The 12,540-nt window shown below is 36.8% G+C and overlaps 1 protein-coding gene and 1 long non-coding RNA gene across 13 annotated transcripts in view; one reads left to right on the top strand and one right to left on the bottom strand.

Annotated features, from left to right (window-relative positions):
* TSC22D1 (TSC22 domain family member 1) overlaps window positions 1–12,540 on the top strand; it is a 92,955-nt gene that overhangs the window by 29,676 nt on the left and 50,739 nt on the right. For 2 of the 12 annotated variants that reach the window (XR_010428350.1, XR_010428351.1), the window contains 6 exons: window positions 701–793; window positions 2,172–2,278; window positions 3,495–3,565; window positions 4,966–5,027; window positions 8,859–9,050; window positions 10,021–12,195. The exons of 2 other annotated variants lie outside the window; for them this stretch is intronic. Coding sequence is in view for 2 of the 10 variants with exons in the window: in XM_064645677.1 (XP_064501747.1) it covers window positions 2,172–2,214 (43 nt within the window). In the remaining 8 variants the exon portion in view is untranslated. Of the gene's footprint in view, window positions 1–700; window positions 923–2,171; window positions 2,415–3,494; window positions 5,028–8,790; window positions 9,051–9,858; window positions 12,196–12,540 lie in introns of those variants that run through there. 8 more of the 12 variants (XM_064645679.1, XM_064645680.1, XR_010428349.1 and 5 more) reach the window with 7 other exon arrangements.
* Window positions 666–7,488, bottom strand: LOC135409754 (uncharacterized). Its single transcript, XR_010428353.1, has 2 exons — window positions 7,272–7,488; window positions 666–838 (listed from the first exon to the last, which is right to left on the bottom strand). It is a non-coding gene; the product is annotated as an uncharacterized LOC135409754 (long non-coding RNA).

The raw sequence follows: 12,540 nt of genomic DNA, 5'->3' as shown, positions 1-12,540 counted from the left end.
TGGAGTTCAAAAATCTGTACTGTGCAGTTAATGATTCATTTTCTTAAAGGCCAAGGTTATTATGGTTAAATTATTGGCTCTTTTAGAACAGTCTGCCAATGTACATGCTTCTTTCTGACAGTGATCAAGGGACTCCCCTGGAGCAGTGGAGTTACACCCTTTCTCATGTCCTCCTTCTCAGCCCCCCCAAGTGCTCTCTGCCCCCACTTTGGAGTTGGGAGGCATCGTCCAAGTAATTTTCACTAATGCAGAGTATATGTCTCATTGCACTTTATTGTAGTGAGCCATATTAAGTATGAAACCAAATTATTATTTGATTGTGGTACTTAATGAATCAGTATTTTGTTAGTGCTTTTGTCTTTTCTATGGCACCCCTTTTTCTGTCTGTGTATTTTACATGTACAAGAGAGAGCAAAAAAATTAAAAGATTGAGTCAAGATACATTGCCAGAAAAGCATAGGTTGAATATGCTGTAATTCTGAAATCTGCATTTAATTCATCTGGGGGGGGAAAAAGCTTAATGCTGTACTGAAGTGTGACGTTGTGTGCTCACCCAAATACTTCTATAGCTTCTCTTCAACAAAGTTGTGCAGTTGCCTATTCCAAGTACCATTAGAATGCATATTTTTGGGTACCATATATGATTCTTCTGTTATGAAGGCTGCTTAGATATATATGCATGCTTTATTTTATAAAATAGAATGAAAGAACTTGACTGGTAAATGGAAATTCTCTGATGACTTGGAAGAAGGATATTCAAACATCGCCCAGCTAGGAGTAGCAGACTGTTACAGTAAGTCACATCTTGATAGCAGTTGTGTTTCTGTTGGACTGAAGTCTACAATAAAAACAATTAAGAAATAAAAGAGTAGAAAATTACTTGATGTGCATGTGTAAAATTGTATGTGTAAAGTAATAATATGCTTGACCATCAAAAAAAGGAGGAGCAAAAACGCATCTACGCAATGTTAAACTCTGGCCTAGTTTGCTAAATGCTTGTGGGGATTTCAGTTATGCAGATACTAAACTATGAATTAAGAATCATTTTAAACTTGGGGAAATAGCTGTTTGGAAGAGTAACTACACTTAAAAAATACAGACTCATTCTCAGTTGCATTCTATAGAATGTAATGCTTAACTACAGCCTCTAGAGAATGGATTTTGAACACGTGCCGACAATTAAAGATTTTACTAGGCATCTCTGCAGTTTTCTTTATTTTGGCTGTGTCAACCTTTGTCACATGCACTGTGGTTTCCTTTTTGTACATTTTGGTAAACTACGAGATGGAGTTTGACTTAATTTAAGAGTATGTAGAAGTAACAGCAGCATGGAATGTTTGTGAGGTTTTTTTAAATTTTCTTTTTGGTGGCTAAAAAGCTATTTAGTAGAAAATACAATACTTTGCATATAATATACAGCTAAAACCGGATAACTTTAAATACAGATCTCTTCAGTCCTGCTGCAAACTAATTTTAGAATCTCGCCTTTAAAAGAAAATGGAAAGAAAGGAGACATGTTGGACTTTAATAAGAGAGTTGATCTTAGGAATTTACAGGCAGAAAGGTTTTATTAAATATAACAACTCTTCTGAGGAAACACTGACCTTTACATTTATTTGGTGCAGAAATCAGATCAAGCAACTAATTTCATGGTAAAAGAGTCATGTCAAGAATCTCTCTGTTGTATGTTGTCTTACTTCAAAATAAACTATGCACATTGTAGATACCAATCATATACAGAAATGTTCAGTGATGATCCAAATGGTGGTAGTTTTTTTCAAGAGAATTCATAAGTCTTTTCCAACCGTAATGATTCTATGGTAGTGTCTCGTGTGTTTGCCTGAGCGCGTGGGAAGCTATTTTTTATCTGCCCTGGATTGTGGTTATTTTTGTCAATGAAATCTTGACTCAAGTGAAGGAAAGAGGGTCCTGTGACATTCAGAGTATGGTTAGACACTCTCCAACACAGATCAGTCAGTGGGGTAAGTTTCTATTTTGGTACAGATGTTTGATGTCTTGTCTTTTTCCCTGTTCTGAATAATTTTGTGAAAATAGTAAGCCTAGGCTAGGAATAGTCTTTTTGTGGTTTTGTATGTATTCTTTTATGTGTGACTTGATACTGTTTTTTTGTTCTTGCACACAACCTAAAGCAAATACTAATATTTCAACAGGTACAGAATGACAGTCAAACACTGCACACGGGTATGCCTGTGAAGAGGCACTGCCAAAGTTAATCGTGTCTAGTGCAGAAGCTGGGAGTTCTGGCTGATCAAAGCACGTAGGTGTGAAGGTGCTTGCATGGAGGGAAGATAAAGGGACAACTCAATGCAAACAGTTTTTACTTAAGCAGAGCAAAATGATACATTTCAAATGGCTTTTACCTCAGCTGACTGATAAACATTTTTAAAATAAAACTTGTAGTGGTCTTATTTAATACTGAAATGTGGGTGAATTTGAAGCACTAGTCCAATAAGGAAAGTTAAGTGAGCAATTCTTCAGAAAACATTTAATTAGCTAATGAAAGACAGCATGTTTTCTATGGTGGTAGCAGTACAAGATAATCTAGAATGCTTTTCTCGTGTACTGTTAACACATACTAGTGTTAACACATACTAGTGTTAACAGTATGTTAACAGTGGTAAAAATAAAAAGTGTAATTCTGATCTAAAACATCACTGACTGCACTGAGACTTTTTGAACTTGTATCTTGAACCTAAGAGTCAGACTATATATTGCAGAACTGTTATGGTGTGCTTGCACATCACTTGCAAGTCAACTAAATCAGTTTGTCTCCACTCTCAGCAATTCATGCTAGACAAAAATAAGCCTCAGTTGCATCACAAACTTCTTAATGCTGAAGAACTAACACAGCTTACAATAGCATTTGACATCACTCTGTCTTAGCAGTTAACAGTTACTAGAAAATTCATTCCAGTTTTGTCTGTAGAGTTCTTACTGCTACTGAAAATGAGGAAAGGATCAAGCCTGTTGGTCAGAGTGCATACTAAATTTATAAACTCTAGACCTTTTGTAGAAATTAGGATTTGGTATGGAAAGTAACCTAGTAAGTGCTCAAATCTGAAATGCAAGTTTTGAGTACTTTCCAAAATAAAACTTTGCGAAACCAGTGACTTTAAAAAAAGTAGGTCCTTTGTTTAGCTTTTATTTACCAGTGTGTCCATATTGCCCTTTGTTAATATTAATCTATTAAATATATATATTGGAGTAAATAATTGCATGAGAGGGGCTTTTGTGCTGTATTTGAGTTCTCCAGAGGTCCCAAACACCAGAGGAAAGTCATGGAGGAGATGATCAAGGGTCAACACCTACAGGGAAGAGCCTTGAGCTATTCTCATCTGAAGATTCAGATTAGACCTCACCCTACCTCTACCCCAAAAACCCATAAAATTAGGGCATCTGGTGTGGTGTGGCTGTTGAACAGTACTGGAATAACTCCTCTTAACATTCCTTATGTGTGGTATTTCCACTTCCAGGTTCTGCAGATACACAGTCTGAAAGACTTTGACCAGAGAAGTGTAGGAATTATGTGAAGATTGAGAACTCAGTAAGAAAAGTGGTGCTTAAAAAAAAAAATTGTTTAAGAAATTTGTGTAACCTAATTGCTTGTAATTGGAATCAAATTAAATTAAACTAGCCATGTATTAAGAACTACAAAGTAAAGTATAAAGGCACTGTTCATACAAGAAACTACAGGTTTTATGTGATTTTTTCCAAGTTCAAGGTATACATAAATACTGTAACCTTTACTGCTATAGTTAGCTTTCTTAAGCAGAAAAAGTGAACAAATAGGCATCATATGATGTCTTTAAAAAAAAGTTTTCTGGTTTTTTTTTAATTTTTTTTTTAAATATTGGCTCATGCACTCTACTCAGAAGCACAGAATTTCTCTAAGAGTGAAAGAAGGTCTGTTTTTATGATAGAAATGTATGTTGGTGCCAGTGAAGTCTGTTAATCTGATTTAAAACATGGCTTAGTTAGGCCAAAAAAGGTTTTCTCTCAACTGTACTTGGCACAAAAGCTGACAAGAAATAAAAAGCTCGTTAATGAAGATATTTAAAAATATTCTTGCAATCTAAACAGCTTTTAAAATGGCAGAATAATTATAACATTGTTTAGCAAATACCCATTTCTTTAATTGTATAAAATTGATGCATCTATTAATGGGAATTATTTTTACAAGGTAGTATTTTCTATAATCAACTAATCATTCAATTTTATGCCTCTAGTGTTTTCCTGCTGTTGTATATGTGCCAAGACATACTGGCTGTGTTTCTCAAATATGTGTTGCTGTGATAGCTATATATAATTTCACAATTCTTTGTCATGCTGAGTTCAGAAAAGCCATAGCTTTTTGCCTTTCCTAAACTGGCAGTAGGAAGGGTCTTTGAGGGATTGGTACCTATGCCAGTCTCGAGTAGGTATTGTCTGATAAAGTAGACAGTGCTATGGCCCTCTGGCTTTTAGTAGGCCTTTAAAGAAGTTGAGCATGAAACATTTATGGAGAGAGGCCTGATGTTTTAAAACGCATTCTGAAATTTAGAAAGTCAAGATTCCTACCATTCTGTTTGTTGGCACGTTTAGCTTTGAGTGAAGGGTTGCATGACAATCTTTCAAAATCAACACTTTGACCAATGGTTTTGCTGCCTTTTCTCCATCTTGGGACTGGATAACATTATCCAGTATAGTTGTTATTATTATGTTCAATGACTTCTACCCTCTCTCCAGTCAAATCTCCTCCCCCCCCAAAAAACCACCAAAACGAAACAGCAACCCAGAAGTTTTGGAAAACTAGCGTTTTTTCTTAGTGTCAGTAGCTTGCAATTTAAACAGCCTTATGTCACTCTTGTTGATACTTTAATACACATGCTATGTTGGTGCTAGTTTCCAGGTGAAAGATGTTTTACTAAAATTTGCTGTTCTTCTAATATTTATTTTGAATAACAGTTCAACTGGATGGTGGCGCGTAGATTCTGCGGTGTCTTTGCAGTCTGCACATATTTCTAGAGGTATGATTAATGGCAGCAGGACAATAACTACTTAACCTAGACTAAGTTTCATTTTAGGAATTGCAAAAAGTCCATGTGGCTAGTTGCACCTTAAATCTAAAAAAATTGCATCTTGCTTTAAAGTTTTGATTTGAAGGTTGAGAAGTATTTGATCTGACTGCAGGTAACTTGAATCAGGTATGTCAATTTGTGTTTTGTTTCCATGTTATTTCACTTGGATACTGCAGTTGTTGGAGCTGCAGTATTAGAAATAAAATAGTATTGTTGCTTATATTCTATACCATTTACCAAATATGGAGATTCAGTTTTTTGCTTGTTTTGCAGATGGTATTCTGTAGAATTTACTCACAATTGTTTAAACTTTTCCTTTCTTGGCTATTGAGCTTCTGCTCACTGATGCAGAAAAATGGAGATTAGTCTTCACTCATGAATTGGCCGTGAAACATGCCCTGTAGAGAAGGAAGGTGGAAGAAAGCACTAAAGGGAGTTTTTATCCCAGGAGTGTTTATCAACAGTCAAGTCACTATGGAAAGGCATTGCAGAGATTCCTTTCTTTGGCCAAAGCAGATGAGAATATTGATTATAGGATTTCTTACTGTCTTCCACATGCTCACAAACAGAACTACCATTGCCTTTCCTGACTTTATCTGTATCTGAACATCATTGACATGTTGTTGTTGTGTCATCACAGCCATAAATTCTTCCTGCTCCAGCTAAAAGCATCCCATCAGAGCCTGCTCTTGATGTAAATCAGCAAACTTGACAATACAGTGACTGAGAAGAGCTGTTGGATATTCAGCTGCTTAAGCTAGTTTAACATCTCAACTTGGTAGCATGAATTGCTTCTGGTGATTGATGTGAGGCAACAAAAAAACTTTCCCCAAAATTCCTGTAGGAGGGATTCAGGTACTTTCTATGCTCTTTTCCAGACCTCTTTTTTTTTTTTTCTTTTAAATCTTCAGAAGAGCAAAGGAGTATTCATTAACATTTCTTATCTCAAAATACAGGAAGATTTTGTTTCAGCCTGAAATACGTACATGTATGTAAGAATCAATCAGGCTACTGGTTTTGATAGCTAGAACACAGAAGTTACCAGCCTTGTTTATTCTTTACAGTTCAAGACAAGTCTGTTCAAAGGAAAAATTACATACAAAAGGATAAAAATTAAAATATTCTCCTTTTCTTGGAGAGATACCATGATCTTGATGTAAGAAGAGGAATTTAAAAACAAGTCATTCCTAACAGCATGCTTCAGATTGATCTTCCAGAAACTGTTAATCTGTTTCTGTAAGGAAAACACCATTAGATGAAGTCCTCATAATGCCTTTTTTTTTTCCTTAAATTTCGCATTGGATCTTTGTCTCTTCTGCTTATGAAGAGACATGACTCAAATAAGACCAAGTACTCCTCTCTTCTACGCTCCTGATCTCATACAGTTTAGTATATTGAAGGCTATCTGGGGTCTTTTTCCAGTGAGCAGCATCTTCGGCTGTGAAGGAGGTTTTCTCACAGAGGCCTTAGGCAGATTCCTGTTTGCAAGAAACCATGCTGCTTCATCTGAGCTGATTTGCTCTGATACCTTCTGTTGCTTTGAACTGGAAAGGAGTATTGACTTCAGAAGTATTAGTAAGCTTCAATGCATCATCAGAAATTGAGCCTGTAGTGCTGTGTATGGCATTGTAATTATGACTTGTAAGTAATTAGTATTAGCAACTTGCAATACCTTGAATCTCAGGGACTTTTCAAGTTATCTGATTAAAAAGAACATTCTATTCACAAGAGTCTTGTAGAAGAAATGTGCTTTTACTGCTATTGTCCTTTCATGACATTTTTCTTAGCCAGCAAGTACAGAGCAGTAAAAACTTGGATTCAACATGTTCTGTTTATTGTATTTTCTCTTTCATTTTTGTCTTGTGTCCTCTCCTTTACTGGAAGAAGGGAGTACAAACATCAACCTGGAGACATCTCTTAGCCAAGTACATTTATGTGTTTGTTCATCAGTTATTCTTTCCAAACAAGAAGACCTCCTTTTACAAAAACATGCATATGGGATGAAAAGACTGAACCTGACTCTCTAATCTTTGAAAGATGGTCTGAAATAATCAAAAAAGCAATGGCTTGTCAAATGGAAAGGTATAGGAACACATCTTGGTCTCATGTTGTTGAGAAGTCATGAAATTCCACTCAGAAACAACTAATCCTATTATTTATGTGAAACACTCTATTTAGAATAAAACCTCTTACCTTAGATTGAGATACCATCACCATATTCAGTGTCCTTGGAGGAACCAAGAAGCAGAGTATCCTTCTGCATGCACAAGCAGTTTCTCTGGAAGCAGTTTGCTGATTTTTCTGTTTTAATTACTGTAGCATATCAGGGTCTGTCCTTGATGGCTTTATCTGTCACTTTAAAAGAAAAAAAAAAAATCCTGTATGCTCCTCAAACTGCAAAAATTGCTGTGGTTTTAATGACAAAACCTAGCATTTCTTTTCCCATCTTCTTGTATTATTTTAAGCACGATGAAAGAAAGCTTCTTTGAACAGGGGAAACTTGTAATTGAAGAACATGTGAGGTACCTAACCATATGAAGCTATTTTGTTTAGGTGTGTGCTCTAAAGGAGAGGATCAAGAAACACCACCAATTGCCCCAAAATGAATTAAGTGAAATTGCATCAAACATAATAAGTAATGTACCTTCTTGGTTAACTATTGGATCATACTCTACCTGGTGTCTTAAGAGCAAAGAAGAGCACTCTAGGTAAAATGATGGTGCCTTATCTGAGGTGCACAGCTCAGTGGCTACCCTACATGCAAATGCCATACACTGTGCTGTTGTGCAGAAGGTACTGTAATGGATAACAACCAGTAAATGCATATGTGAGCAGCTGTACATATAACTGTTTTCAGTCCAGTGACTTCTGGTTCTATTTGGTTGTATATTGGCTCCATGTTACTGATAAAATTTCACAGGAGACTTAGCAACTTTCAGTATTTGTGAAGAAAATTTCAGCTCTCTTATGCATTATATTTTTGTTGTTCAAGTAATGACAGTTAAGTCCTAGGACATCTAGGTTTTCAGGGAAAAAGAGGAATATTTTAGAAATCCAGAAGCTTGATGGAGGACCTTGGGTAGGTTCTTAGCTTCCACAGCAATCATCATGTGCCTGGGTTAAATATGAGTTTATCTTAACAGCATTAAACTGCTGTCAGTGTTAGATCAATCTGATTTTGCAAATAAAGTAGAAGACTTGAGATTGGAGTAAGGTCTTTACAGAAGAGTTGGGAGTGGTGTTAGGAAGTCTTTGGTGAGGGAAACATTCAGGTAAGTATGATGATTTTTTTCTTGAAGAGATTATGGGGAGACGTTCACTGCTTTGCAATAGATGCCATTTTTAATTCACTTGAGAGCAAGTGAACAGAGGAGAGATTTGGATTTTTTTCCAAGAAATGAGCACTTAAATTTTTTTTTCACCCCCACCTACATCTACTTGCAACAAACTGAGAGAACTTTCTGGACAAAACATCTTATGATTGATCTCATCTATTGGTAGATGTCTTAAAAGTCTTGAAAGTTCACAGCTCAACGCTATGGGTTTGGGGTTTTTTGGCATCAGAGCATGAAAACACTGCATGTCTAGTACCCATCTCTTGTCATCCTCCCCTATTGCAGTGACTATGTGTATGTCTCTGTGTGGCAGAAAATGAGGAAATGCAGGTCATTATCCAAGAAGTTACCAACTAGCACTTTTCCTTCCCCTCCAGTCCTTCTGCCTCCCTATCCTGGAAGTATGGAGTCCCTGCCTCAGCCTACGGCTTCATTCTTTTTCCAGCTGCCCACAAAAGTAAAGAACCAGTGTGAGAGTTTGAAGAAAGAATCCGCTCAGAGGACTGAGTCTCAAGCAAAATCTCCAGGTTGCAGACTCAGAAAGAAACTTCCTTTGGGGAAGGATCTGCTTCCAGGATTTGCTCGTCTCTTTTTCCTTGGGCAAACAGAGTTCTTGAAGGAAACAACAGGGTTGCAGGTAGGTAGGGCCCCTTTGAACTGCCATCCGCTCAGGTGTGAAGGATGGACTTTATGGTGTTTCTCTGTGCATTTTTTTGTTGATGTTACCTTCCACTTCTCTAGGCTGAGAGAGGGAAAGAATGTGAGCAGCTTAAAGAAAAAGTGTGGGGGAGAGAGAGAGGAGAAAAAATGCTCTGAGCACTTGGAAAGAATGTTCTTTATGCCTCTGTATAAGCTTCCTGTCCATGGGTCATATTTGTACTTCAGTTCTGTGAAACACTAATGACATTCTTGGTGTGACCCTTCTCTAGACAGGAAACTACATCAAGTAGAAACTGGTGGCTGGGGCCAAGATAAGGCCAGTGATTGTGTATGGCCCCATAGCCATGCAATTTTCATCTCCTCCCTGTCTCTTTACACTAGTGCTAGGTTTGAATGTGCTGTAAGGTGGAAGCTGCCCAATCAGTTTGAAATCTGACTGAATTCCCAGCACTGAAGAAGTTCCCCAGTTCTAAATGTGTAAATACATTCTTCCTTTTGAGGAGCCTGTGGCTGCTGGGTTTGTAAAATCCTGTTCCTTTGTCCATGGGAAGGAAAGAGACTGGAATACTCTGATTTAAGGGGATATGCTGCTAACCCACATGATCAGCAATCCCTCAGGCCCAAAGAAAGGGAATCAGCTCAGGTAAATTCTGCTTTTCTCGCTTCATGCTGTGCCGAGTGACAGCCTCTTCCTTGCAAACATCAGTAGCCCATAGACCTTTTTTTTTCCAGCTATGTCATTGCTGGCACAGGAAGTTTATTCTAAATTCCCTTTTGATTTTTAGCAAAAGGAATCACTTGAAAACTGGCAATGAAATTCGAAGGAGATTTTACCAGTTCCTCTTTGGTGCTGAGTTGAAGTCATTTGGAACTATGTTACGTGCATTATTACTTTGGTACATCTCGTGACTCTTCTCTCCCTCTTCATTCCCTCCAAATTGCTTCAGGACACCTTCTAACCTTTATACTGCATCACAAGCCTTCAGCAGAAGATCTTGACAGCCATTTATGTTGCTGGAAGATGACTGGGTTTGGATCTTGGCCTTCCTTAAGCAGGATCTCCTGACAAAAATGGGAAATGACTCCTTTTTCCATCACACAGAGCCACCCTAGAAATGGAGGCCTAGGCAGAAAGTTACTTCTAATGCATTGTTCTTTAGGAAACGTTTTGCCTCCCACATTCCTTTTGTTACAGTGTCATATAGATGACTTTTATAAAACCTAAACCTGGCATCTTCCTATCTGAAGATAAGTCAGTAAATCCAAGATTAAGAGTTTACAGGTCTAATAATGTGATCGGATCTTGCTGTCCCTTCCATAGGAGATGCCACGTGAATCTGTGAAACAGGGTTCTGCTGTGGTTAAGACTGTTATATTTGTAAAGCTTTTTCTACTTACATTAAAATGATTAGAAATAATATTAATAAAGCTTCTTTTGAAAATGCTGTTTAATTAGGCTTCTACCTCTCCAGGTCTACTTAAAAATAAATTTAAGCCAAAATGTCACAATGGGCAAAATGGGAAGTAGTGCATCTTTTGAGGTTTCCTGTGGTTTTCTGTTGCAAAAAGGTATGTTGGAAGTGTTGAGAGCTATGAAAGTGGAAAAAACTTAACTTTTGCTTTAAGAGTGAGAAGTTATTTGTTAGAAAGCAGAAAGCTTTCAGTTGTTTTCTCCCTAAGGTATTCTGTAGCTGAACTTAATTAAATATCTTGGGAGATCTCAAATAAAAACCTTATGTTTGGCAGTAGTGAACAACACATGCACATGCCCATGTACTTTTGTTGTTCTCACTATAGGAAATTAGTTTTGAAGACTAGGACTGACTTTCAATGTTTAGATTAGGAAAGGGGAAAGTTTTATTCTTGAGCTGAGTGTGAGAATGGATGGCAGGAGTGTGAACTAGACCCTCTGGCAGTAGGTAAAGAGCACTTTTATTTTTCTGTTTTCTGCTTCTGGCAATTGGGGTAAACTAGTCAGATGCTTGTGCTTGAATCCAATTAATTTCTTAAATCAGTTACCACAAAACATTGCTTTCTAACTAATGCCTAGATCTTTTGTTACATTCACTAGCTTGTTTAAATTGTTGAATAGTCTTAATATAGCCCTGAGGCTACTGCTTCATGGCAGTTGTGACTTCTTACTATGCTGGAATGCATTGCAGTCCTAGTACATTCTAAAAATAATTGTTCAGATGGTGCTGTTTAAGTACATACTTATGTAGTGAGCCATTTTCACTGAACTTTCTGAAATGTAGCTTTCTGTTGGATGGCTTTTTAATATTTTTTTTTATTGTGAATATCAAACTTCTTTGTCTTGCTTCTTCTGTGGTTATCAAGTAAAGTGCTGAATTTATAACATGGTATTTTTATAAACTGATAGTCTGATGCATGTGTTTAACTATGCAACCACAGTAACACTTGTAAACTTTGAAGTTTAAAAAGAAATCAGTTTAATGTATCAAATTCAATTCTATTTTCTTATAATATGTGGAAATGTGTATGTGATGAAATTAAAATTGAGTAGTTGTTACAGGTACAGACATGAATTGTGTGCTGAACAGGAGTAATCTAGAAGTCAAAAGCTGAACATCTGTGAGTCTCAGAAATGAATACTAACATCTGTGGCTAGAGATCTGTGCCAGCAGTGCTTTTAGTTGAAAATACCTGTTTTTCTAACTTCTAGTCCAATTAAAGTCTGATATCTTTTATGCTTAATAGGTGTACTTGCCTCAGCCACAGTTTTTGGTCATTTTGTTCTGTAGCAGAAGGTAAATTGAGGACCATCAAATACTTATGAATGCTGAATACCTACAGTAAAGTAAAACAGGGGCACTGAGAACTGTTTCTCATGTTACTGTCTCAGTTGCTAAAATGACTACTCTTTCCCATCACAATTAGGGGGAAAAAAACCAACAAACACGCCAAAACAAAAGCAAAAACCAAACAAAAAAGCCTCTTGCTATTCTACAGTTAGCATTTCGATATTTCCTGTCTATCACCATTGTGTTAATATGTTACTGTCATGCTCTGAGTTTTACAGCTGGAATCCTGGGTTCTTGATACATCTTTAGAGCAATAACTCCTGCCTTTGTGTTATTAAATAATAAAGATGTCTAAAACAATTTTCTTCTTGTTTATATTGTACTTAACATAATTGTATGAGTATTAAGTGACTCTTTGGATAAACTCCAGAATGCCAGCAAACATGGAAAAACACTGTACAGTTTTAGAGGTTTTTAATCCCCAGTACTAACAGAATTTCACAAAATAATCTTGTAGTGTTTCTGTTTTTCCTCTTTCTTTTCTCTTTAAGATTTCCTTCAGCATTTGAGCTACCTAACTCACTTCATGTGATCCTTAATATCTTCTTGACCAGATGCCAGCTCCTCCTCAGATTCAGTCAATAAAATCCTGTTTTTTGACAGCCCTTTTTTTCCTATCCTAGAAGACCTATCTTGTTTAACCTG

Source organism: Pseudopipra pipra, chromosome 2, assembly GCF_036250125.1.
Source record: "Pseudopipra pipra isolate bDixPip1 chromosome 2, bDixPip1.hap1, whole genome shotgun sequence".
NCBI classification, from domain to species: Eukaryota; Metazoa; Chordata; class Aves; order Passeriformes; family Pipridae; genus Pseudopipra; species Pseudopipra pipra.
This window is presented reverse-complemented; position numbering and strand designations above follow the sequence as displayed.